This window comes from Spea bombifrons, chromosome 3 (genome assembly GCF_027358695.1).
Source record: "Spea bombifrons isolate aSpeBom1 chromosome 3, aSpeBom1.2.pri, whole genome shotgun sequence".
NCBI lineage: Eukaryota > Metazoa > Chordata > Amphibia > Anura > Pelobatidae > Spea > Spea bombifrons.
Genome location: NC_071089.1, coordinates 108,723,495 through 108,747,332, shown reverse-complemented (window position 1 = coordinate 108,747,332; position 23,838 = coordinate 108,723,495). Strand labels below are relative to the sequence as shown.

Genomic DNA, 23,838 nt, shown 5'->3' with positions numbered 1-23,838 from the left:
GTCCTTAAGGGGTTAATAAAGGAAGTTCCACTGGAAAATAAATTGACCCAAAACTCTGTTTCTATATCTAATTTATTGCTAGACACACTTCACGATTAAATGATAGAAGGTGGTCCCGGAAAAAAATATCACCACCCGGGCTGCTTCCAACTCTGATTCCCTGGATCTCGTTTGCAAGACAGCACTTGGTCTTCCTCGTACACATTCACCAATTTTTTTTATTATTATTTATTTAATTTATTATACATTTCGGCATAGCTTAACTGGCTCTATTGCTAGTCACTCTCCCTTTCTTGTAATAATAATTACAAGCATGGCCCTGAAATTCTCATTCAGAATGGTTAATCTTAAGTATTGTACAGTCCTTTGTCTTGAGATATCATTGACCTGGCACTCCAAGGTGCTTTTAACATTCACCAAATTGCATTGACAATGTTTTTGCTTTTTAGCAAAGCTCATTTTCACATGGGACCAAATCACAATGTCTCGTTGAATGGTTACATTACACTTTATTACACTTGGATTACTTTATACACCTGTTTTTTGTTGCACACTATACTATTTTTCTTTCTGGATACACGCAGCTGCACGCTACGCTCTTACACTTTTGCATCAGATGGCCACACACCAAAGCACTGTATCGTTACAAAAATGGCACTAATGGTACCCGTTCAGGCCGGTTTCTATGATTCTGGGTGATTCCTATTGAGCACCAATTACAAGGCCTCTGGATGCCATCCTCGCCATTAATGCCAGTCCTCAGCGAACTCTACGCGTTTCATTTATTCAAAACGTATACAGTGTAACAATATTCTTCATGGATTGTTTCTTCTTTTCTAATAGTCCAAAGTACTCCACCAGAGACCATACATTTCCCCCTTTAAATTTGTTTTTGACGTCGTATAAATTCATTGTGCCTTATGAACATGCGGTTCCTTCGCTGTTTTCATGATACTACGGTCTTCAGCAGACTTCTGTCTGTCTTGCACCAGGATCGCTCTTCTATTTAGGTTTTGAATCCTAGAGCGAGCGGTGTTTGTTATATTATTCTAATGCACCACAGATAAAAGAAATTTGCAGCACCTGCCGAATTACTCTTAATACCATTAATACAATCCCCATTTGGTGGGGAGGGCTATTTTTCAGGTTTCAGACTTCTCCAAGTCATCCTCAATACAATTAATATATCCTCAGCTTGGCAGTCCCTCTTCTTTCTCATTCTTCCTGCTCCCTCTCTAGATTGCACTCTTCTTACGAGCAGGGTCCTATATTATCCTCCTGTACCAGTATGGATAATGCACGCTTGTGGTTTGTTTCATGTTTATTTTAATGTTAATTATTTTGTATTCTTAGTCACTGTAATAGTTCTTCAGAATCTGCTGGCGTTCTATAAATTAAATTTTATATTAATTGACCTTGCCAATAACCAGATGTTATATTTTCTGCAAAATTCAGCTTGAGGAATTCTGTAAGCAAGGATGTCTACCGGAATCATTTATATATTTAACCCCTTAAGGACAATGGGCTGTCCTTAAACCCATTGAAAACAATGCATTTTGAGCCAGTAGGACACAAATAGCCTCTCTTGTAACAATGTATATACACACACACACACACACTTTATAAAACACAAAAACATAGAGTATATAAAATGTCTATTTTGTCAAGAAGGTTACATAAAACATGTAATACAACAGGGAAGGAGGATATTTTACATAGTATAAAAATAGAGTACAGTAATCCACACCCGTATCACACCAATGCCATCAGTAACTACCTATGAATCTCATAAGCACCACCTTTTCTTACACAGCACATATAAATGTAATTGAATTTGTACAAAAGATTTTTTAAATTATATCCCTGAAGCCGTAAAAAAAAAAAATATATATATATATATATATTTTCCCCTATTATTCATAAAATAAAAAGCATTTTAAAAAGACTAAAATATATAAATTTACATACAAAAACATCCCAGAATTTTTACAGAAATCCTAATACAGAAAATTGGTCCAAACCATGCTTTTGGGTTATGAAAGTTTTTCGGAATCCTCATCAAAATGAGTTAAGTGATGCCGATTCCAGAAATGAAAGCTTTAATTCCAGTTTAGCGCACAATATTCATGTGACCAGTCCATTGTGATCACATCATTATGCTTCTACAGCTAGTGCGTCCACTGCTTTGGAACTAAAAACTCCCATGATGCTCTAGTAGGATCCCACATGACAGTTTGAGGACGCCTTGCTAAGCATCATGGGTAGTAGTCCTATAACAGCTGGAGAGCACCTTATTTTGTACACAGTTTCTGGAAGAGGGTAAGAGCAGCCTCATCTCTCCCCTTCAGGTTAATCAGAAACCCAATGAGTGCCGACGCCATTAACATTACCTTAAAGAACGTTTCCCCTCTTTAAAGCTTCGTATAATGATACTAGACTATATAAGGAGAAAACTAAATAAAAACAGGGGAATAAAAAGAAAAATACAGGCAAAATATACAAGACGATGGAAACTATAAGAAACCTATTTAGACGAGGTCTTCGTGTTGACGTGTCTTTTTGATCTAGCAATAACAACATATACTTCTACAGCGGATCTTCAATACAACTCTCCTAACCATCAGCCAGCATCAGCCGCAGAGCCACGGGCTGACCAAAGGAATGGGAGTTGGAGTTCAATAGTAGCTAGTGGCTTGTTAATTGGCTCACTGTGGCCATTAATTATATGGCAACATGAACGGCACCAAAATCCTTCCTCCCTTTGCGTAACGAGGAGACGGTTGTACTTTTGTTCGTTTTGGATCACACCCCACCTCCTCCCGCAGTACAGAACATTATGAAGGATTACACCGCATTTTGTCTTAAAAGCTCAAGCGCTTTCTCAGTTTCCTGGCGTTTTAAGTATTAATGGACCAGACGTCCGTCTCAGTTTGTTCAGCATCCCCTCCTCCCTCCCAAAATATAATAATCTTACTACATATACACACATTCAGGAATTCATATATTATATATGTATCAAGTGCATGGCTATGTACACATTTACAGAAAAATCCAGCTACAAAACATATTGCACTTTATATACACACATTGAAGCTGCAGGGGTGCGGGTGTTCATGGCAAAAAAAATCACTTTGTTTTTTCTCCTTAAATGTAAGGCACTTTCCAAAATGCTAATTTAGTATAAATATGGAGCCCTTTACAATGCACTGCATGCTCCCCCTCCATAACAAGTACCCCCTTTCATATTACTGAAATACAAGTTTCTACTGTAAAAAAAGGGAGATGGTCATTTTTATCAGTAATACAAAAGTTCAAATCCCCCCCCCCCCACCCTCACTTAAAGCCATATTTTCAATCCAGTACAGGGAACCCGCGGCGCTCGTTACTGAATGTTGCATTGAGAACGCGTATTCTTATTCTCACCATACATTGTAAGAACTTTACACTTCATTGCCATGACTTTGGGGGTGTCCATTCTCCCCCACGGGAGAGCGAAGCTCCATAAAGTATTATTAATACACCCAGTGTGAGAAATCGTCCTTAACTGAAGGTCTGGCTGCTTCCCAAGGACAGCGACCCATTAACTCGTAGAAGAAGAGGTAAAGCGGAGGCCTCTCTGTGCGCAGTCCATAGGCACGGACGGTAGCCTCAGATTTCCGTGAGCGTTAGTTTGTAAGAGCCTCCTGATTCTTCGATCTGAAGCTGGAACGTGTCTTCATTGGAGTAATGCTTGATTATATTATCGTCCATGTTTACCAGGATACTGAAGAACAGACAAGGAGGCCATTAATATTCATGATATAACAAATATCCCCAACAGACACACAAAGCATGGCGAGCACTTACCCTTTTTTACACTTCTTAAAGATCTTTGAGATTTTTTCAAAAGGTATATCGTATTTTTCAGATATCTAAAAACAACAAAAATCATTAGAATAATAAGGAATACCTGGTGCCATCTAACTAGCCATTCACAAATATCCACATGTCACACACACACACACACACACACTCTTTTGGGTTTCCGTTAAAACCTGCACAGATACTTACAGCCTCCATTAACCCTTTAATAGACGGAGCCTTGAGCATGAGAGCATCAAACACTTCCTCGGACTCTTTTCTCACATACAGCAAAACTGCAAAAGAACATCGGAGAGCAGCGTTACGCGGCGGGTCATGGAAGTTGTTAATGGCGGGTATGTCGCAGACTGCATTACCCCTGTAAACCTTTCATTCATGTCAAATAAAAGCGTTGATGGAACCACTGACAGAGCAAACAGAGCTATTATTAAGAAGGCCTACAATCGATACAGCTGGTTGCAGGCTTATAGGCGGACGCCAATAAAACATGCGAAATGTATGAAGATCCTACCTTTTGCACAACAGTAATCAACACAAACATATCACAGCCGTAATAATGTCATAATCTTTAGCATGTTTGGTAAATGATTTCTAAACAAGGGGCTACCCAGCTGCTAAAGCTTGTCCCCCAATTTAAATGGTATTCCCAGAGAAAGAAGAGAGCTGCTCCAGAAAGCACATATTAAATGAAAGAGAAGAGTCCATGCGTGTGTGATGTACGGCGTTTGGCCCTACACGGGGACAGACCCTAATTTCTTCTTCTTGGACGTTAAAATTATACACAAAGTGCAAGGAAAGCTGCGACGTTACACACAGAGCCGTCCTCAGCAATATGACCTCGATGATTTAGCTAGTACAGGTGGTGTCCACGAGGCAAACATATACATTACTACACTGTCACAGAATATACGCAAAGAACAAACCTCTTTTTGGCTCCTCTGCTCTCGCCATTTTGGCAGGTGGGGCGGCGAAGTCCTCTTCAGCCGAGAAGGACATCCTCTTCATTCCAGAGCTGTAACAAGAAACACGGGAATGTAATTCTACCCCATGCCATGTCCACCAGTAATAAAACAATCCATGAAAATAACGCTGGGCTAAGAATTATCTCCTGGGTACATGGAGTCAGATCTCAGACTAACTACTGGACCATAATCGGTTATGGTGCACCAAGTAACATACGGGGGCAAGTGTACTTACTGCTTACCCCTAAACTGCGCATATGCTTGGTACCCTGCCTTTAATCTGGTTTAGAATATTTGAATGTTACAATAAGCGCCCATTAGAACGGATTTGGCCATTTTAAATAAAAAAAGATTTTGTCGATTACTTACATCTATGCACACTCTATATAAAACAAATGAGCCAGTGTCCTATCAATAAACCTTAATGTAAGAAAAAATTAAATACCTTTCCCCTTCCATCTCCTCCGACACAATGGGGAGCACCTATAAACAGAATAAATGAAATCAGTAAATTCCAAATTCTTATGTTGTTAAGGGCGATATTATTCACACGAAGATTCTGACATCCCCCCCGCCCCCCCCACACACTTACATGCGTGTTGCGCTGGAGGTTTGCAAAGTGCACGTCTGGGATAAACAGGACCGGCTGCGTGTCGTGGTCGTTCATCGGCTTAAAAACAGTGATATCCGTCCTTTTGTGAGATGCTAGAAGGCCTCCTTTAACATCTGCAACTACAGAACGCGAGACAACGTACGCCCGTTACATTTGGTAGAGACGGCTAGATCGGCAGAAGTATTCCGCAACGCTCCCATTAACCCTTACACTGCCAGGGGTAGAGAGGGCATTACACAAACGTCTAAAACCACTCAACACACCGGAGTTGTATATGATTTGTAAAGACATTAAAAAGCACAAATCACTAGCATGCATTCCCTTATATGCTCCTACTAACTATTATATAAAGCATCGAACGCTAATAATGAAGCACATACTCTACACGCAAATCACAGTGCATCCTAACTCAATTGGATTAAATATCTATTTTACTAGAATTTGTCTTTCGCAGCCTTACACCATTAAAAGGTGCCGAATTAGAAACATAATTTATATTACTGCTAAATGGGCAAAACGCTCCAAAAATAATTTTTGCCAGGAGCACTTAATAGTCACATGACACAAAAGCAGGCACTGATGGGTTTCTGCCATAGACACTGGAGCAAAGTCACAATCCACACACACACACACTTTGTAAGTGAAATGATTTCTGATGCTTGAATCATTTTTACTTACAAGTATTGATCTGGGACGGGAGCTCAGAACACTTGCCTTTTCGCTTGCTCTGTTTGCGTTCCTCATCTCTAATCTTACGTTCAGCCCCCTAGAGAAAGAAAATAAATAAAAATAAAGGTTTAAATTATAAAATTATACATTCTTTATACAATAATTCAGCACATGCCCAATGTTATAATGTCTCCACACAATATCCTTAACCAGGTAAATCTCTACTTAACAATTGCACTAATTTTGGAAACTGTGTGGCTCCAGTTTGTGCAATCTCATTTCTGACCAACAGGTGGCGCTGTTTTCTTTGCGATTTAGCAAACCCTCGTCAGACACCCCGCTTAATCGCAAGTAGAAGACTATGAAAGATCTGTTTGGGGCGTCTATGATAGCTACATCAACAGGGTTCAAAACTAAATGAAACAGGACGGGTTTTTACTAAATCAAGGCCCACAAGTCATATTTTCTTCAGAGGTTCTACAGCCAACAGAACCAAAGGCTGAGATCTCAGTATTTTGACAGTACTTTGATAGGTAACAGTCACTGCTGTCTCAACCAATGGGATTCAGGTGGTAAACCCATCTTACGTATGTTTCTGTACCAATCGGATGCATTAGAATGAAAGGATATCGCCCAGGACCTACCGATGCAGTGACCGTTACCCCACGCGCACGGCTGGATGCTCACCTTATCACAGAAGACTTTGATTTGGCAATAGGCTCGATGCACCGGCTTGTTGCTTCTGTTGTTGTAGCTGTAGGTGTCTATCTGTAGATTCAGCGGCAAACCCTTCACGCCTTTCTGCGAGGAAAAGTCTGTGCTCAGGCAGTTGACGGATATGAATACCTAGAATCATGAAAACACCAACACTTAGAACACCCCGGAAACCAAGTGAAGTTACCAAGAAATGGAAACAATCCAAAGTGGGAATCTAGAATAATACGCTGAAAAGGCAAAATCTAGTCATTTTACTAATCCATCCAGTTTTACGTATGTGGATTTCGCCCCCCCCCCTTGCCTACTAGATTACGTACGAGCAGGTGGAACCATTCATTTAACAAATATCCAGAACGTGCTCTAGAACATGGCACCCATGCTGAACTGTATAAAAGTTATTACACTAAGGGTGCTTTTATGACAGAATATTGTCGTTTGCTCAACTTCACTCTCCAAAGCCCAAAGATGTTATATACAGCAATACATATAACACACATATATATATATATATATATATATATATATATATATATATATACACATATACATATATATATATACATACATACATACATATAACATATATGCAGTCCATATTTTGACATGTTGCCTCCACGTTCCACTACGCATCTGCTGGTCTACAACACGGGAACATTTTGCCTCACGGGGGAAAAAATAAATAAATAAATAAATAAAAGAAAAGAAAAAAAAGCCCAATCTGGTAACCTTACACAATGGGTTAAACATCCAAAAACCAGTAAATATAACTCCTCACCCTCTTGAAATATGGATCAAAGCGGAGTTCTTAAACGTTCACTAAAATGTTAGGCTATATTATATAAAATAACTCCCTAATCGGATGATCTTCTGACCACAATAAGCCACTAACAAGTTAGTCTATTCTGAGCGGGTCAGACATGGAGTCTAAACCCATTACTCTTGGCAGTATTGGGCAGCTAACTGGTGGTCATTCAACATAAATACGCAGAAAGTAAAAAGATTGACCCCCTGCGTAGCCCAATTTTAAGTGGTCTCCATTCACAAACGCGCCCTGGAGAAAGGTGTTAGGGACCGGCACGCTGACATAAGTAGTAATGGCTTCCCTTTTAATAAGCGACGTTCTATCTTTCACCATTGTTGTTAATGATTCTGAAGGTCGTGAAGGATCTGGGGGATGAGGAGCACCAGCATAGATTACTGAGGCTACAAACATTAAGGATCTGGCCAAAGCAACCCTCTCTTCACTCGTGGAGACAGACAGATGGTACGTCGGTCCCACTCCCCAGTTAATTAACACAACTAGGCGATAACTGGTCTTTCGGCGTACAAAGGCATCACCGATTCCAGCCATCTTCACCCAACGTAACTTTTTAGGACATCTTCTGCAGGGCAGTACAGAGTTGTTAGGTCATCAACTAAACAACTGAGCCAGTGCCAGAAGAACCTGCTGGTTATAAAGGGTCTCGTATCTACACGGGCGACTTCTAACACACGCAGCTAAAGGAGGCGTTGTTCCCATGGCTCAGCGCCTTTATCTACATACTGATGGGAAACCTGGAGATATCAATCTGTCCCGTGGATTCGTGTTTATAAAGCAGTCGAACCGGTTAGTGAAGTCATCTCGAAATGACATTTACAGGTAATAAGCCATTGGTCTAATGAAGGCCCAACCCTGAACAACAATCCTCAAAGCATCTTCAGCTTGTTTAGCAAGATTCCTCCCTGCGTGTCTAACAAAAAAAAGAAAAGAAAATGAAGCAAAATAAGCCGGTTCATCCTCATTCCTACAGACTGTAGGAGACTAAAGAGGTGCACCGAAGAGACTGGCGCCTGGTATTTTCTGCGGGCCCGCTTCCTCTGTACGACTTCTATCCAACACCAAGAAGAATAAAGAACACGAGAAATTGTGGCAAGAGGAGAGTATAAAAAGGCAAATGTAACAAGAGGCTATGACATATACAGTACACAGGGCCCTAATGCATGTTTCTCTTCTCATTCACGCGTCTGGCCAACTATTCCATGGAGCCGTACGGTGCTCAGTATAATAGGGGCTCTGACTCTGCCTGTCTGACAACTTATAGTAGAGCATAGAACTCATTAATAAAAAAAAAAAAATATCCTCATGAATGAGCATGCACTTTAGATGAAGACTTGGTTGCACCAGTTATTGACATAAGAAATGGTAAAAAGGAGCTGGAATCTTGGGAAAAAAAAAAAAATCAGTGAAACTCTCTCGGAACCTGAGCAGCGGGCATCAAACGTCTGAAATGAGCTGAAATTAAAACTATGAGCTCATCTTATAACTTGGGGGAAGTTTCTGTTAAACTCTAGATGGGATTTACGTAAAACAGAAAATGACGAGGTCGTATTTCAAAAAAACGGGGGTTATTCTGCCTGTACTAATCCAGCAGTTTATATAGCTGTAAGAAGCAGTAATGGGACCCCCTCTATTCATTGTCTTATAAGGTAGCGGCACCTATGTAGCAATGCTCTAAACCGGTGGACCATATGGCATGTGCAGTTCTGCCGAGAGAGATGAAGCTTGGAATTTGGATCCTTCAGCACAAGGGATTCAGAAAGAATTGGGGAATCAGTAGTGACAGCCGGTCCATAGAACACTAGGGTTTTCACTCTTCCAATGCTAAGCTAATTTATTGTGAGAGTGGTAGATAAGTGGAACAGCCTCACAGTAGAAGCAGTAGAGGTTAATACAATAAGGGCATTTAAACATGCATGGGATATGCGGAGAAGTTATGCCGAATTTAAATCCAAGACCAAAGACTGATTGAGGTCCGAGTCCTTATATGAGGAAAGGAAATGGGGCAGACTAGACGGGCCAAATGCGTGTTATAATAATGACATAAATCTATGAATAGGAGAGCGCCGGTTATCCAGCCTTTCCATCCAGTCACGGATCTGTAGCCTCTCCCTTATTATTTCTTAATAGAAACCGCATACCTTTACTACAACAAAAACAGGCAACACCTTACTTTAAAATTGGGCGTTTCATCATCGTGGTATCGCTTTAAATATACACTTTGATGTTCAGTCACCTATTCCAAGCCAATTAGCGGCTAACGAGGCAATGAGTAGGCGATGACACCTCTGTGTGTATGGAACGCCAGCAGTTAACGCTTTCACTGCCAGAACCAGTCACCTCCTACACGCCTGTAAGGAACCCTAGGTTCCCCGGCGATGAGGAGGTTAAAAAAAAAAAAAAAAAAAAAAAAAAAAAAAAAGGGGGGGGGGGGCAGATTCTGAAATCCTAAAATTAACTTATGGATTTCCAAGATTGCAAAACATGTAAGATAACCAGACCTTTAAATATAGGACAGTTCTATAAAGATAATTTTGCAGGGCTCTACTGGGTTTATTAACTAAAGGCGGAGTTGACAGGAGAGCTGCAGTTTCAGCTCCTTGACTTCACTATTCATTATGAAGGGTCAACATCAGTGAGCTTCTGCTGCAGGAAGAGCGTGGCTGGCCCTGTATCATGTAAAGTTAACTCAGTTTTCTTCAAAAATTGCGTAATACATTATACATGGGCAACTTAGGCCATCACACCGGAGAAACAGCGAGAGCATTAAGACCCCCCAACTCCCCGTTCAGAGAATAAACCCCTATGAGATGAGGAGTTGCTGCTCCGCCACGTGCACTAGTCGATGTAAAATAAATATATATAAATTTCTTTAAACTAAATTATTTGGACTTTATCCTAAAAAATTTAAATAAATTCTGCTACCAGCTGTTATTTATTATTGTTTTATAAAGCGCCATCATATTTCTGGGTAAACAGGACATAAGTAGTATATATAACAGTGTGGTTTACAGAAAAAAAAAAGCTCAAATGAGCTTACAATCTAAAGATTTTATGAGAAAAGCAGAATTGAGAATGCCCTTTGTTCAGGTAATCTTCATTTGGGACCTGCAAATCTTTTTGAAGGCGGCAGGATGAAAATTGGGAATGCGGTATTTGTTCAGCTTTTAAAATGGAACCAGGTGGCGGGATGAATGGCATTTTATGGACTACATTATTTTTCTCTTTTTTCAAGTAATAACAATGGATGGACAATTTAAATCCAAACAATCCATATTATGTCTGAAACAGGTGCAATTTTTTTGTTTTTAAAAACACACACCTCTCCAAAAAATATAAATAAATTATATATAAAAATATATGCATTATACAAGGCGCCATTTGTAATTAATCATAATTGGATGTGTATATATATATATATATTTATTTTTTATCATAATACGGTGTAGTCGTGTGTAAAATGACTTCCATGTATTCTTTACACATATATTTATAATAGCGCTGTCCATCATTAAGATTATGTAAGGCACTGCCAGCGTACACACAGGTCACAAGCAGTGTTCCCTCTAAGCTGTGCGCTTGTGCGCGCGCACATAGCTTTTTTAGAGAGCGCACACATGCAAAAATTGTGCGCACAACAGTTTTTCCCAATAAAAAAAATAAATTAAAAAATATATATATATTTTTGATACTTTATGCGGCGCGGATATTGTGCGCACAAAATTTTGGCTCTGGGAAAATTTTTGCACAAGAGAAATTTCCTGCGCACGCCACCTAAGAAAAATTAGATGGAACATTGGTCACAAGATAAAGTGTTTCTGCACCGATACACATGACACGAGGCCTTGCATTAAAATAAATTGCTCTAAAAAGCAGGCGATTTGTATTTCTTAGAAAAAAATAGGATGAAGCAATAATATAATAATAATAATAATAAATTATTATTAATATGACACTGTGGCCGGTGTAATTGTATATGTTGCAAACATGGCTAATAGCGTGCTGTAAAGAGCACCGTCAGCAGAGGAAGCCAACTATCTGATGAAAGGGCAGAAGCTGCATAGATGGCGGGTGTATCAGATACTCGGCACTGCTGTACAGTATGGCCGCAATGTCATACAGTTACAGATATTTTAGGTGGCATGACTGCAAGGAGCCCACAGCACCTTAAGTAGTGCGGCCCTGATCTGCCCCGCGGCAGGGAAGGGTCTGGCTTATTTGTTTAAGATAATCCCGCAAGGAGTAATGTCTACTGGCAGCCTTCTCTGCTGGAGGTGTATCTTACATCTGCTTAACCATTTCAGCTAAGAGACTGTCACAGCCGTCACGTAGCCGGATAGCAGGGGCTTCTGGTTTGTACAGTGCTTGAGGCCAATTAACCCTCGTGGTTGATGTGAGTTGTGTACGGGGCTCATCCTTGCCCCAGGGGTGGTAAGGTGACAGGTCACCCAGTTATGGGTCATCTCTGTGGGTTCCATAGGCTCCCCGATATTGGGGACATATGACAGGGAGGAACACAGGGGAAAGAGGCTCTTCTGGCAAGGGTTGCTGTATGTTGTCACTAACAGCAGCTGGGCTACCAACACTGTTTGAACCACACTGGGCCATAATGGGTCACTGGGCCAGATACCTAGAAAGGTTTCCTTATGGTTATTAGGTAAAACTCCACAGCGGCTAAAAAAGCTTTTTAGACAAGGGGGGCAAATTGTTTAAAACGACCCAATTGCTCATCTGTCATAAAACATATCAGGCATTAAAAAAAAACGCTTTAAAGAGCAAAGAGCTGCACGATGTAGCGCTGAAAGGGTTAAAGTGGAGCCTCCCATCCGGGCTCCTTGCAGAAGGCAGATGAATGCCAAGAGATACACATGGGGCATAATGGCATTTCATAAGATACTTATCCTAACCACATGTAGGCATTGTGAAAAGACCTAGGGAGGGGCGTTTATTCCTGCGAATAGAACACATGATGATGGCTCCAACTTCACTAGGATTTCAAAGATCCGGCACACAGCTGTTGTCCTCCGGCAACCAAAGCGTTAAAAATATATAAACCATAAAACCATCTAAAGCAACCAAAATCTACTCATTCACAACCAAGCGTGTGGCAACCAGGGTGAAAGTGCCGGGGCTCCCCTATCCACCACGCCGGTAGATGAGTGGAACAGTCACCCAGCAGAAGAAGTAGAGGTTAATACAGTAACACATCAGCATGATCTAACATGAGACCAAAGTCTTTACAACGCGAAAAACGGGCCGAACGGTTCTTATTCGACGTAGAATTCTATGTTAGAATTGCAGCAGATTGTCATCTCTCTCTGGAACATAAAGGATTAAAGACACCTGTGATCCCAGCCCTTACTGTCAGGAAGGGGTTAACATTCCCTGCAACCCACTATTTGATCCATAGGACTTTAACTTGTTTTCTTTTCGTTTGTCTGCATTGAGTGAAATGATGGGAAAGAAAGTTTAACAATTCGGCGGCTGTTTGTTTATGGAGTCTCCCAGGCACGCAGCTCGTAGACTCCTGACAGGTAACACGCCAGCCAGTTCACGTAAAGCCTTTCCGAGTCAACTGAACAAGTGCAACAATTCACCTGGAGAGAAAAGAAAAAGAAACCCTTTTCTTTTCTCCTACCACGAATCCCGCGCACGGCATTTAAATCGGAGCCATTGTCGGCAGGCATTCCTGCCAGTCCATTTTAATTCACGGAGAGTGAAACTCCAATTATAGAGCTGATGTGTACACAAGCAAAGTGGAATAATACGCTTTATTATACCTCAAACAAGCGATTTCCATGAGAAAGAAAACACAATAAAAACCCCTGAGTGACTTCGGTTAAACTTTCCATTTAGCAGCGAGCAGTGGATGTTTGCACATGCAAGCGATGAGCTGCTGCTGTGGCAAAATGCAGGAACTTAAAAAAGTTATTTATTTATTTTAACTTTTTGGTTCTTATCTGCCAACGAGTTTATATGTAAACAGTTTGTCTCCCCGTTAATTTAGAGAGTACGGAAGATTCTTATTTAATAATGGATAGTAAGAAACGCTTGTCCGCATAGCACTGCAAACCGCGCAGGCGCCGTCAGGCGAGGAGATTAGGCGAGCACAGACCGAAGCTGCACATTGTAGCAAATCGAGCAGTAAATTTCAATGCAATTCCTGGTGAGTCACCATTATAAACTCGTTGGGGATGACAGTGCCAAATATCGTTCATCACGCAACGAAAGACTCCAGACATGTCTGTTTGGAGAGATTCGTCCACTAAAAATCATGGGATTCTATTAGACTATTTATACGATTAAATCTGATTTTTTTTGTATAAATATTGTTTTTTTAGTTGCAATTCTTCCATGTTTACTTGAACTTCTTTAAAACAAATAAAAAGAAACAAAAACAAACTGAACAATTTGTATCAGATACGCACCTAGGCTTAATGATCAAAACCAGGAAATTAACTTGGTCCGATTCCCAGGAAAATTAATTTTTGTTGATTAAACTAACAGGTAATAAATAAATAAATAAAAAAGTGCCACATCATATATACACAATTTTTTTTTTTACATGAATTGGCACAATTTTCACATATTGCTTACATCATGTGCCTATGGCATCTTTATAAATCACCCCAAATGAAGAAACAGAGTAAAGTTGCACTGTAAAATATCTATAGGGTTCATATACCACGTGATGGGTAGGAAATTATTTCAGTAACACTTCTGATTATACAGCGGTGGAGAACACAGCGTTTAATTATACCCTTGCGTGATCATAAATGCAACACACCCGCTTCTAATAACAAGTTTCAAAAGAATATATAAAAATGAGGCTTGATCCATACCTTGCCTTCGTCATTCAGGTCCCATGTAAAGGAGATGGCGTTGTATGCGATCTCCTCGATGTTACTGATGGTGTTAAAGCTCTCTTTGTAGTCGGCTGTAAAAGAGTCGCAGGGGATTAACATGCAGTATTACCCAAACACCGTGTTCTTTCTGTGGTTATGGAGCAAATTCTTAATAAAAACGTTACTTGCTTTAAGAACAAAAAAAAAAAGGATTGCGCAAGGTGTTGTTCCAACACCACCCTGTGCAAATCCCATCGCCGAAATCAAGCCAGCATTATATTTCCCATTGGGGGTTTAATAAGGAACTGGGGCGTCCCTTTCATTATTCCCCACCCTTTCCCTGTTACAGATCCTGCTACTGGGCATTTAAACATTTTTAATTGTATGCAAATAATGTCGTATAATAATGGTGTGGATATGGTGAATCCAGAATGTGTTTTCCCTGGCACTTTCCCTGATGCTGTAGCGTACCTGGATAATTACACGGTACTAAGCTCGTATAGTTCAGGTGTATCGCTCACAGGTATACGTTACCTATGTCGATGCACCTCTGCTTGGCCGTGTGCTGCCGGGAATGCCAGTACTTCCAGTGACGCTGCTGGTCTTCTCGGCTTTTATCATCCGCAAACACGACCATAACGACGCTCTGAGTGGTGAAGAGAACACGTATTAAAGTACCCCTCATGGCCGGGCGGGAAAGTCACGCATAGCATTTGCAGATACCGGGGCCTGTGACCAGGCCTGGCCACGGTGCGCATGGGGCCACCAGTCAAGGGCCCATCACAAAGCTAGCACAGCATTAAAAGGATGGGTTTGGTGCGGGTTTGACGTAGCAGCATGTGTGGCCCCTGCGTCTACACAAGGGGCCAACCGAAAGCACATGTTAATTCAGTATTTTCTATAATGAAGCAGAAAACGTGACACGTAATCTTCCTACAACCCGTGTCAATCAAGAGGGGTATTTACAGGTGCTGTTCCAAAATAATCAATAAAGCTCTCAAATAGGTTAATCCATATAAACAATGTTTCATCCTAAAGGTTTAAATCACAGAAACTAAGTTTTTCTGTCTCTATGGCAACGACTATCAGTGCACGCTTGTGTGTCACATGATAATTTAGGGGTTCCTGTCAAATTGCAGATGAGAAGCTTTTATATAATTGAAAAGTCATTTCTGGGAAGGGTTTGGGCATCGGACAGCAGCATGAACGGGGTTTGTTGGTTACATGTAGGTGGAGCAGCGCCTTTACACGGCAGATGCCCCTACACCATTGTTGTAAATATTGTGGTAGGTGGGACGGGTAGAGAGATTTACCCGGACTTTGCTGATCGGATGGTGGATCCCTTTATTGCCGCCAATTTCTTTCAATGTAATGGGATAGAACTGGCCTTTGTTCAGATACGTCATCGTGCTGTCCCCAGGCTTTGGTCGGAGACTCTTTGAGGCTTCAAGTGTATATTCAAAAGTATTGCTAAAGTAAAAATAAATAAAAAAAAATAATAAGTACGGCCCAGGTCAGGAGCTTAGTCGTAATTGCCATTAGCCGTTCCCAGCTAGTAAATCACAACGGATGCAGCGTCACAAAGAATCCAAAAGTGGAACTCAAGTCAAGTGGCCAAATATAAATTGATTTTGAAATATTTATTTTGTATATAAAAAGTCTAATTTACATCAGTGAAGCCAAGTTTGGGGACAAACGATGGAAAAACAAGTAAATTACAATAATGCGTTTTACTGCAGAAATTAGGGTTTGGGATGCTGACAGATCAGCTCATACAGATTATTATCAGTAAAAACTTGATTTCTATTTACACATATATATATATATAAATAAAAAATAAATCATGCCCTTTAAGTTAGAAGTCTGTATTATATAATAATAATAAATCATAATAGTTTAACGTTTTTACACATTACCCGGCAACAGGGTCGAAAACATACTCTTCGGAGCTTATACTGTTCATTCGGAGGTTGAGGTCAGATGGAAAGAAAACCTTAAACACAAAGAAAAATAGAAGTGAACAAAAGATAAATGAAAAGCAAATACTGCAGAGATTAGTTATTACTGTGTTTGCTTTGGCGCAGTGAGTGCCGGGGCTGATGTTTCCCCCCCGCCCTGACCTGGCAGAGAAGCTTACATCATAAAGTCAGTCGTTTCTGTGTAAAGTAGCGTTAATGCACACGCTTGTAAATGTGCTAGCAGCGTTTACTAGAAAATAGAACATGGGGACCTATTTTCCGGGATGAGTTTCCTTTACTTGAACAGGTTTATTGAAGTTTCAATCGTGATAAAAAAAAAAGGTAGATATTTGATACATTAAAAAAAGGGTTTGGTCCCAGGAACATCCAACAATATGGTTCTTTAATCTACATCAATAATGTTTAGACCAAAGCATGGGTTCTTCAACACCCTTCTAAAGCTGGAGTCAGGGATCTAGGGAGGATAACCAGATACTTTTATACATTCAGACCTACTTGGACTTAACAAAGAGGTCCACCATGACCATTTGGATGTCAACATGCACATTGAGTTTAACGAGACAGTAAATGCAACCGTGGATCTGCTCCAGTTATTAGGCATCTTCTGCACAGAGCCAATATCCAACAGAGCTGGTAAGAAGGTTAAGAGAGGGACGATTGGAGGTCTACAGGTTCTAAGCTTTCTTCACTTTTTCCATACATGGATTTGGTTTGGAATCACATTTGAGCAGAAGTTACTTGTATTGTAAACTAAAGGACGGAATCTGGGTAACTAACCCCCCGTGGACAACGCAATCACACAACAAAGACCTCATAAAATCAGCACAGCATTCTCTTTACCTCCGGCACATCTTCCTTGAAAGTCTCTGAGAAGGTGGAATCTGGAGTCCGTCTCTGAGAGCTGGGGGGCTGGCTGCTGGAGCTATAATGATCTGGGGTGACGTTGCGGTCGAAGGTTATTATCCGCTCAGCGGGTTCCGAGTGGTAGACGCTTGGCGGTATGCCCACTGTGAATCCATGGGACTCTGTTTTGATGGCGTGCGCTGGCATGGATGTAATCGAGACTGTGGCAGTGGTGTCTGGGGAGGTTAGGTGACCTCTTTTGTCAAGGGGGTTATTTAGGGGAAGAAGAAGTTCGAACGGCCCCGCGGATTTTAGAACCTGCACCCGGTTTTCTCTAACGGGTATCAACGACTGCTCGCTCAACTGAGACAGGACATTCCTAAAAGAAATAAATAAATACATTTTACAAAGACTTATTTACATGTTTTCAACTAGATGCCCTACCAGCTACGCAAACATATCGGCATATAAAAAAAAAACAAAAAAAAAACCAGAAGAAAATAGGAATAAAAATAAAGATGGAGAGATGTTCTTTATTTCTGGATCCACCTATAAAAATAGTTTATACAATAATTACAAGCAGGATGTCAAAAGCATCTTGGAATGCAAGTACAGTCACAATCAAAACATTATTCATTAACTACAGTAAATACTCCAATAACAAAACCCAAGAACGCTACCCCGTCTTAACCCTTAAAGCGCAAGCAAAGGGCTGCCAATGGATACGTTATGTTCTTCCGATGCGTCGCTCCGACATGGCTCGTTACACTGAATGCACGCACACACATAACATTTAGAAATAGTAATTTGGCCCATACACATAAAAGATGTATATTATATATATTTAAATACATTTATAGTATAAGCTCAAAGTGAACGTACAGATGAAGTCTTCTACTTGACCAGAGGATACCGACCTTTTATTGTGTTCCGCCTCATGGTGATGATGATCGTGGTCTGTTTTGGCCGACGAAGGCCGGCGCTCTCTGGGAACCTGATGGAGTTCAATAAAACCACAACACGGGTGCAATTACATTACATACGCAAATCAGGGAAAAAAGCAGCCACAGACAGCTAAAAAAATGCAAATCGAGGCGGTTTCATTTGAATTCATCTAACGGAGCCATCAGAACGGAAAAGCTGTAGGTAGCATTAGGTGCGCGCACTTTCTGAACCCTCAATAGTCTCTGTGCACTTTTTCATAGCAATAATCCACTTAAAGCAGACATTTAACCACTTCACTGCTGATGGGGGCCTGTCCGGGCACGCATTGCTCGATGAAACCCTAGAACGAATTGTTTCCAAAGCCGTGACTCACACGGTTCCATTCTACACGCGAAACCCCCAGCAAACAGACGTGTTCAAATATCATACTCCACAGAGCCGGAGCCCGCGGTCACGTCAGGAGCCGCAACTAACCTTGTAATAGTCGTACAGGAGCCCCAGGGCCGCGGCGCTGTCTTCATCCCCGTTGATGCTCATCATTGCTTTGGTGGCTGCCGTGAGGGGATTCTCCAGGAAGGACTTCCAGGCCTCATCTTCAGTGGTGTAAGATCTCCTCTGCTGATACAGGGCTTCATTCGGAAGAACTAACACCGGCCTTTTGCTTCAGGAGAAAAAAAACAAACATTTTTTTCATAAATTTGTAGAGACGGAGAACAACGATGGAGAATTGTGAAGATCGCAGTAGGCAGCGTGGACGTGTATCCCAGCCATTACAGAGAAGCGCGGGATCCATCGCCAATTAACTTGTGGTTTTTGCTCTAATCCCAAAGTGTAGATAGCGAGCGCTCCGTAAAACTTAACCGCAAACTCACAGAGGGTTAATCGCTGAAGGGAGAGCTGTGGTTTCAGCTACTTGACTTCCCTCAAGATTATGAAGGCCCAACCCAGTCAGCTTTTGCTCCAGGGAGAGCTTGGCTGGCCCTGTATAATGCATAGTTAAATCAGTGAGAGGACTACTCGCGCATTGAATCATACATTACACCGGGCAAGCTCAGTCGTCCTTGTTGGAGCTTTATGATTCTACCATCTCTCCCTTTTGGCGAATAAACCTCTCGGTAATTGGTCGTTAATGCACACGACGCATAACATACTAGGTTTGAAGACACCAGCCGGCGCGTCACGGCGCCATCACACCTACTGGAGCTAGGTCTACCTGGGGAGGTAAACCTTGCTCTGGTTTAGGGGCGAACGGATACCACCACTACCTTTAGTGAATAGACCCAGTCGGACATTGTGTATCATGTCTGACTAGGACAATTATTTATTTATTTTTTAGATTATTATTAATTATTATTATTTTTTATTTTTTTTAAACACAAAGAAAAAAAAAACGTAACAAGCCAACATTCCCGTGCGAATATTATCCTAAAGGAGGCGTTTTATTTTAACACTAATTTGCACATCAAACACACAGCACTGCTTTAAACAATAAAAGTCAGCCAGCCGAAAGATGCCGTCCTCTGATAGCAAAATTAATATGACCAATTTCAACATAGCTCTGACGGAGAGCCTGAAACCGGAGTCTATTTACTTTAAAGCGATGTTTCAGGAGATAGGGATCAAAACCATATAGAGTGGAAGAAGCCAATAGAAGAGATGCTTTACTGCACAGGGTAGTAAAAACCGACAGAAGATTTATTAGAGTGCAAATTTGGGTAGAACTTAAGAACCAAAACAAGAGCCTTCAAACACCTCTAAAACCAGCTAGCCTTGGCTCCTCGGACGATGCTACCGGCATCTATGAAACATGGACATTTCTGCAGTTACTAGGTAAAGTATGGACGATGGGCGACTAGATGGTCGGAATGGGTCTGATCTATGCAACAACTACACCTTTTATAACGGAACATTTTACGGCTGGATATCTCTACCACTGAAGGGTATAACAGACGGAGGGGTTGGCCCGGATGGTTCTGTACCAGGCTTCTCGGAATCTGATAAGGCGCCCCCCTGAAGCTACGTCTTAATCACGTAACATCTGTTGGCAGATTCCGAGACGTAGTCACTGTTCCGGAGAACGGATTATGTTCTGTGACCGTCCGGAGCGAAATATACGAGATGCCTTTCCACATACCCCATATTATTCCCATATGAACTATGCATCGCACAGGGCCAGCTCAGATCTTCCAGCAGAGGCTGCTTGGTGGGGTTGGCCGTTAATGTATATTGAAGTCTCACGAGGAAACACGATTTAAAACAAGAAGCGGAGAACCGTAAATCTCAGAGCAAGTATTTCATTCCGAGGTCATCATCAGAGCCGCCCGAAGCGCAGGCACGGGCCGCAACGTCCACCATTCTAGTGTCATCAGAGCCTTTAAACCTACGGACCGCAAGAAGCGCTACGGAAATTGTTGGCGACACAGAAATAAACGATAAAGAACACCCAGCATTCCTTTAGCCTATCAGAATACAGCTCTCACATTCAATGTTTAATACAAATGACATCACACATGCCAATCATCATCGATTTTTATAGCGCCATCATATTCTGTGGCGCTGTACAACGGATAAGCAGAACATAAGTAGTGCATTCAATTGGACTTACAAAATGCGACCAGAGCTTACAATCTTAAATGAGTTCAGCCATGAAGAACTACATAAGAGCCGCCATACTTTGGGTGCTTTGTTGCAGTGGCCGCACAGGCGATATATGGCCGTATAATGCGATGGAAACCCCAATATTTGTGTTTTTTGGAATAGCATGTGCTGAATTCTCGCTCGGTATCGCACCTTTAGACTGTACCTGCGCGACCTTCGTCAGTGGCCGAGCACATTCCAATAAGTTAGTACAATAGCAACATAATACACGAGGTATTGAGGAGAAACAATGAAAAAGGATGGGGTAACATACAGACGAGAGGGAAAGCGATCCTGGCTGCGAGAAAAAAAAATAAATGCAAATCTTAATTCTTCTATTTTACGAAGCGGGTTTATTTTTCTTAAGAAACGACCCGAGGCATCGCTGATGTAACGCAGTATGGCTGCCGTACATTCGATATCCGCGAAAACATAACGCAGGGAATTCACAGACTCTCCGGTATCGCAAAATAAAAAATTATTCTGGGCAGAATGGATAAAAAAAAAAAAAAAAAAAACACTAATAAAAGCTCTTTATAATATAAAATAAATAAAGATATATATAATGAAAAAATAAATAACTCTATATGCCGTAAAGCAGATCCGTTACGCTGTAAAGCCGAGTGGAATGCTGCTTTACTGCGGCGGTTTGTTTCCGCTTCTGTTTCTGCCAGAAGTTATCCAACGGCAGTCTTCAGGTAGTCCAAAGACAACAGGTGTCTGCCGCCCAGCCCCTCCCGGCATACGGTAAAAACGCAGAAACGCCTGGAGGGCAAATCACCGACTTAAAAGACATTCGAGGAGCCGGAGAGTCCTCTTTACGTAGAAGAACCCCGTCTGTGACTTGGCAGGAACTTATTTCACACAAACTTTAAGAAGGATTGTGAAATTTTACTTTAATACGAAAAAGTTAAAACAACAACAATGCATTAAACGGGAAATTCTAACCAACGTTCTAAAAAAAAATATATTAAAATTTTAAAAAATAAGAGATTTTATATATAGGGCCTGTTACCAGAGATAAGCGACTCCTGTCTGTTATGTGATTATGTTTACGTTCCTATAACGCTTACGCTTGTTTTGGGGTTTTTTGTTTACGGTATAAATGGGTTACTAATAATAATTTGCGTTTTACGAGCACTTAGCGACTCCGTGAAAGCCGAGGTTTGTCATTCAAAGAGCTCCCTGCCAGACACGGCCATTTTGTGTAAATAGGCTTAAATAGCGAGGCATTAAGGAGGCTAGGTGTGTCCCGGAGTTAATGATGCCCTGTTAATGCCGTCTTCATCCCGTCACACAGGGGAAGCGAGAGCCGGCGGCCGGCAGGGGAAGGGAGGGAACGAGACAGCAGGGGAAGCGAGAGCCGGCGGCCGGCAGACTCGGCGTTGCAGAAGGTAACGTGCGCTTCAGGCTACGTGCGTCGGTTTCCAGGGATTTGGGGGAAACGAGCCGACGGGCGACATCACCGAGCTGAAGCTATTCTTCTCCGGGCGACCAACGCCTTACAAAGTGTCGCATTTCATCCGAGCCCCGGTCCCCTCCTTCAACGAACACAACGACGACTCCCTTCCTTACAGCCCCTTACGCGGATCATATACATTTACCTACATTACACATATATACAGAATCAGACGGCAGATAAGATCCATTCGGCCCCCGTCTAGTCTGCCCCTTATTGCTGCAAAAGGGACTCAGACCTTAATCAGTCGTTGGCCTCGTCTTACATTCAGAAGCCACATGCCTATCCCATCCATGTATAAATTCCCTTACTGTATTAACATCTACCACTTCTACTGGAAGACAGTTCCACTTCTCTACCACACTTGTCATCTAAAAGTAGAGAGCTTTGAAGTCTCAAGCGCTTTCTATGCTGGCCCAATATAAGGTATCACTTGTCTGAAGACTGCATACATACATGATACATATGAGATATATTACACATACATCAATACAGATAGAATCATATTAAGAACATTCTATTTCCTCCCCACGATAAACTCCATCCCCTCCGTTACTCCCGATGCATTCATGCAGATTGACGGCCACCAGTTCCAGCCCCTTTGCAGCCCTCGGTGGGTCACGCGAATTCCTTACCGGGGTCTCAAGCGATCGCGGCTTCCAACTTGGCTCAGCACCGCACAGCCAACACCTAACACCGGCGTATCTGCTCCAACACGCCAGCTGCTGCCGCACTGACCGAGGATGCTGGGAGTGGTGGTCGGCTAGAAGACCCCCTAAGCCCCGACACTGTATTATCAGTAAGCCCTTCTCTAACGGTCAGCGGACGCCAGCTGGGGAGATCGGCCAGTATCAGACTGGGAGATACTGGGACCAGAGCAGGTGCACCACCTGTTACGGAAAGGCGATGTATGTCCCATCCCGAACCGCAGCCCCTGATCATACAAATAAGCTGGGTGGCGGATGAGAGCAGCCGGGGGAGAGCCCCAAACGACCCTAACCGGGTAAAGATCCAGTAACATGACCCGAAATGCTGCACAGATCCAAGGTGATCGGTAAATGCCCCCCGGGAGATACGGGTGCCGGTACACGCTGCATGCGCCGGGATAAACGCACCGGCTCCACTGGACTCACTTACTTGTCGTAGTCTTGTGTCATCTCGCCCCGTGTCGGTGGAACTGGACTTTCTAGTTGGGACAGTAAATCCGATCTGCCCTCCTGTGCGCGGGGAGTCCGGGCCAACAAACGGGTTTAGTCGGCTTTTCTCGCTTTTTGAGCTTGGCTTGGATTGCGAGGAAGGTTTAGGAACTAGGACACTTGTGATTGGCTGGCGCTTTTACCTGGATAGGAGGCGGGGGCCTCGTTCTTTGCGTTGATTGGTCCGCTCGAGGCGTAGAACGTTGCGGAGTTGTAAAGCGGGTCGAGTTTCTCGGAGACGCTGTCAGAGAGTCCCGAGAGTCCGCGTGAGATGTTAACGGGTTACTGCGGGGCA

At 42.1% G+C, this 23,838-nt stretch overlaps 1 protein-coding gene across 2 annotated transcripts; it reads right to left on the bottom strand.

Moving 5' to 3' along the window:
- Positions 1–3,265: 3,265 nt before the first annotated feature.
- On the bottom strand, positions 3,266–23,606 carry GRHL1 (grainyhead like transcription factor 1). 2 transcript variants are annotated; one of them, XM_053458834.1, is made up of 16 exons: positions 23,485–23,606; positions 18,726–18,912; positions 18,224–18,300; positions 17,304–17,685; positions 16,401–16,477; positions 15,798–15,954; positions 15,019–15,130; positions 14,482–14,576; positions 6,793–6,951; positions 6,115–6,202; positions 5,416–5,555; positions 5,269–5,306; positions 4,785–4,873; positions 4,051–4,136; positions 3,847–3,911; positions 3,266–3,763 (listed from the first exon to the last, which is right to left on the bottom strand). In XM_053458834.1, the coding sequence occupies exons 1-16, from the start codon at positions 23,502–23,504 to the stop codon at positions 3,649–3,651; spliced, it is 1,887 nt and encodes a 628-aa protein (XP_053314809.1). In that variant the 5' UTR covers positions 23,505–23,606; the 3' UTR covers positions 3,266–3,648. The 2 variants fall into 2 exon arrangements, with proteins under 2 accessions (XP_053314809.1, XP_053314810.1); XM_053458835.1 differs by having other exon boundaries at positions 3,269–3,763; positions 6,151–6,202.
- Between the last annotated feature and the right edge of the window lie 232 nt (positions 23,607–23,838).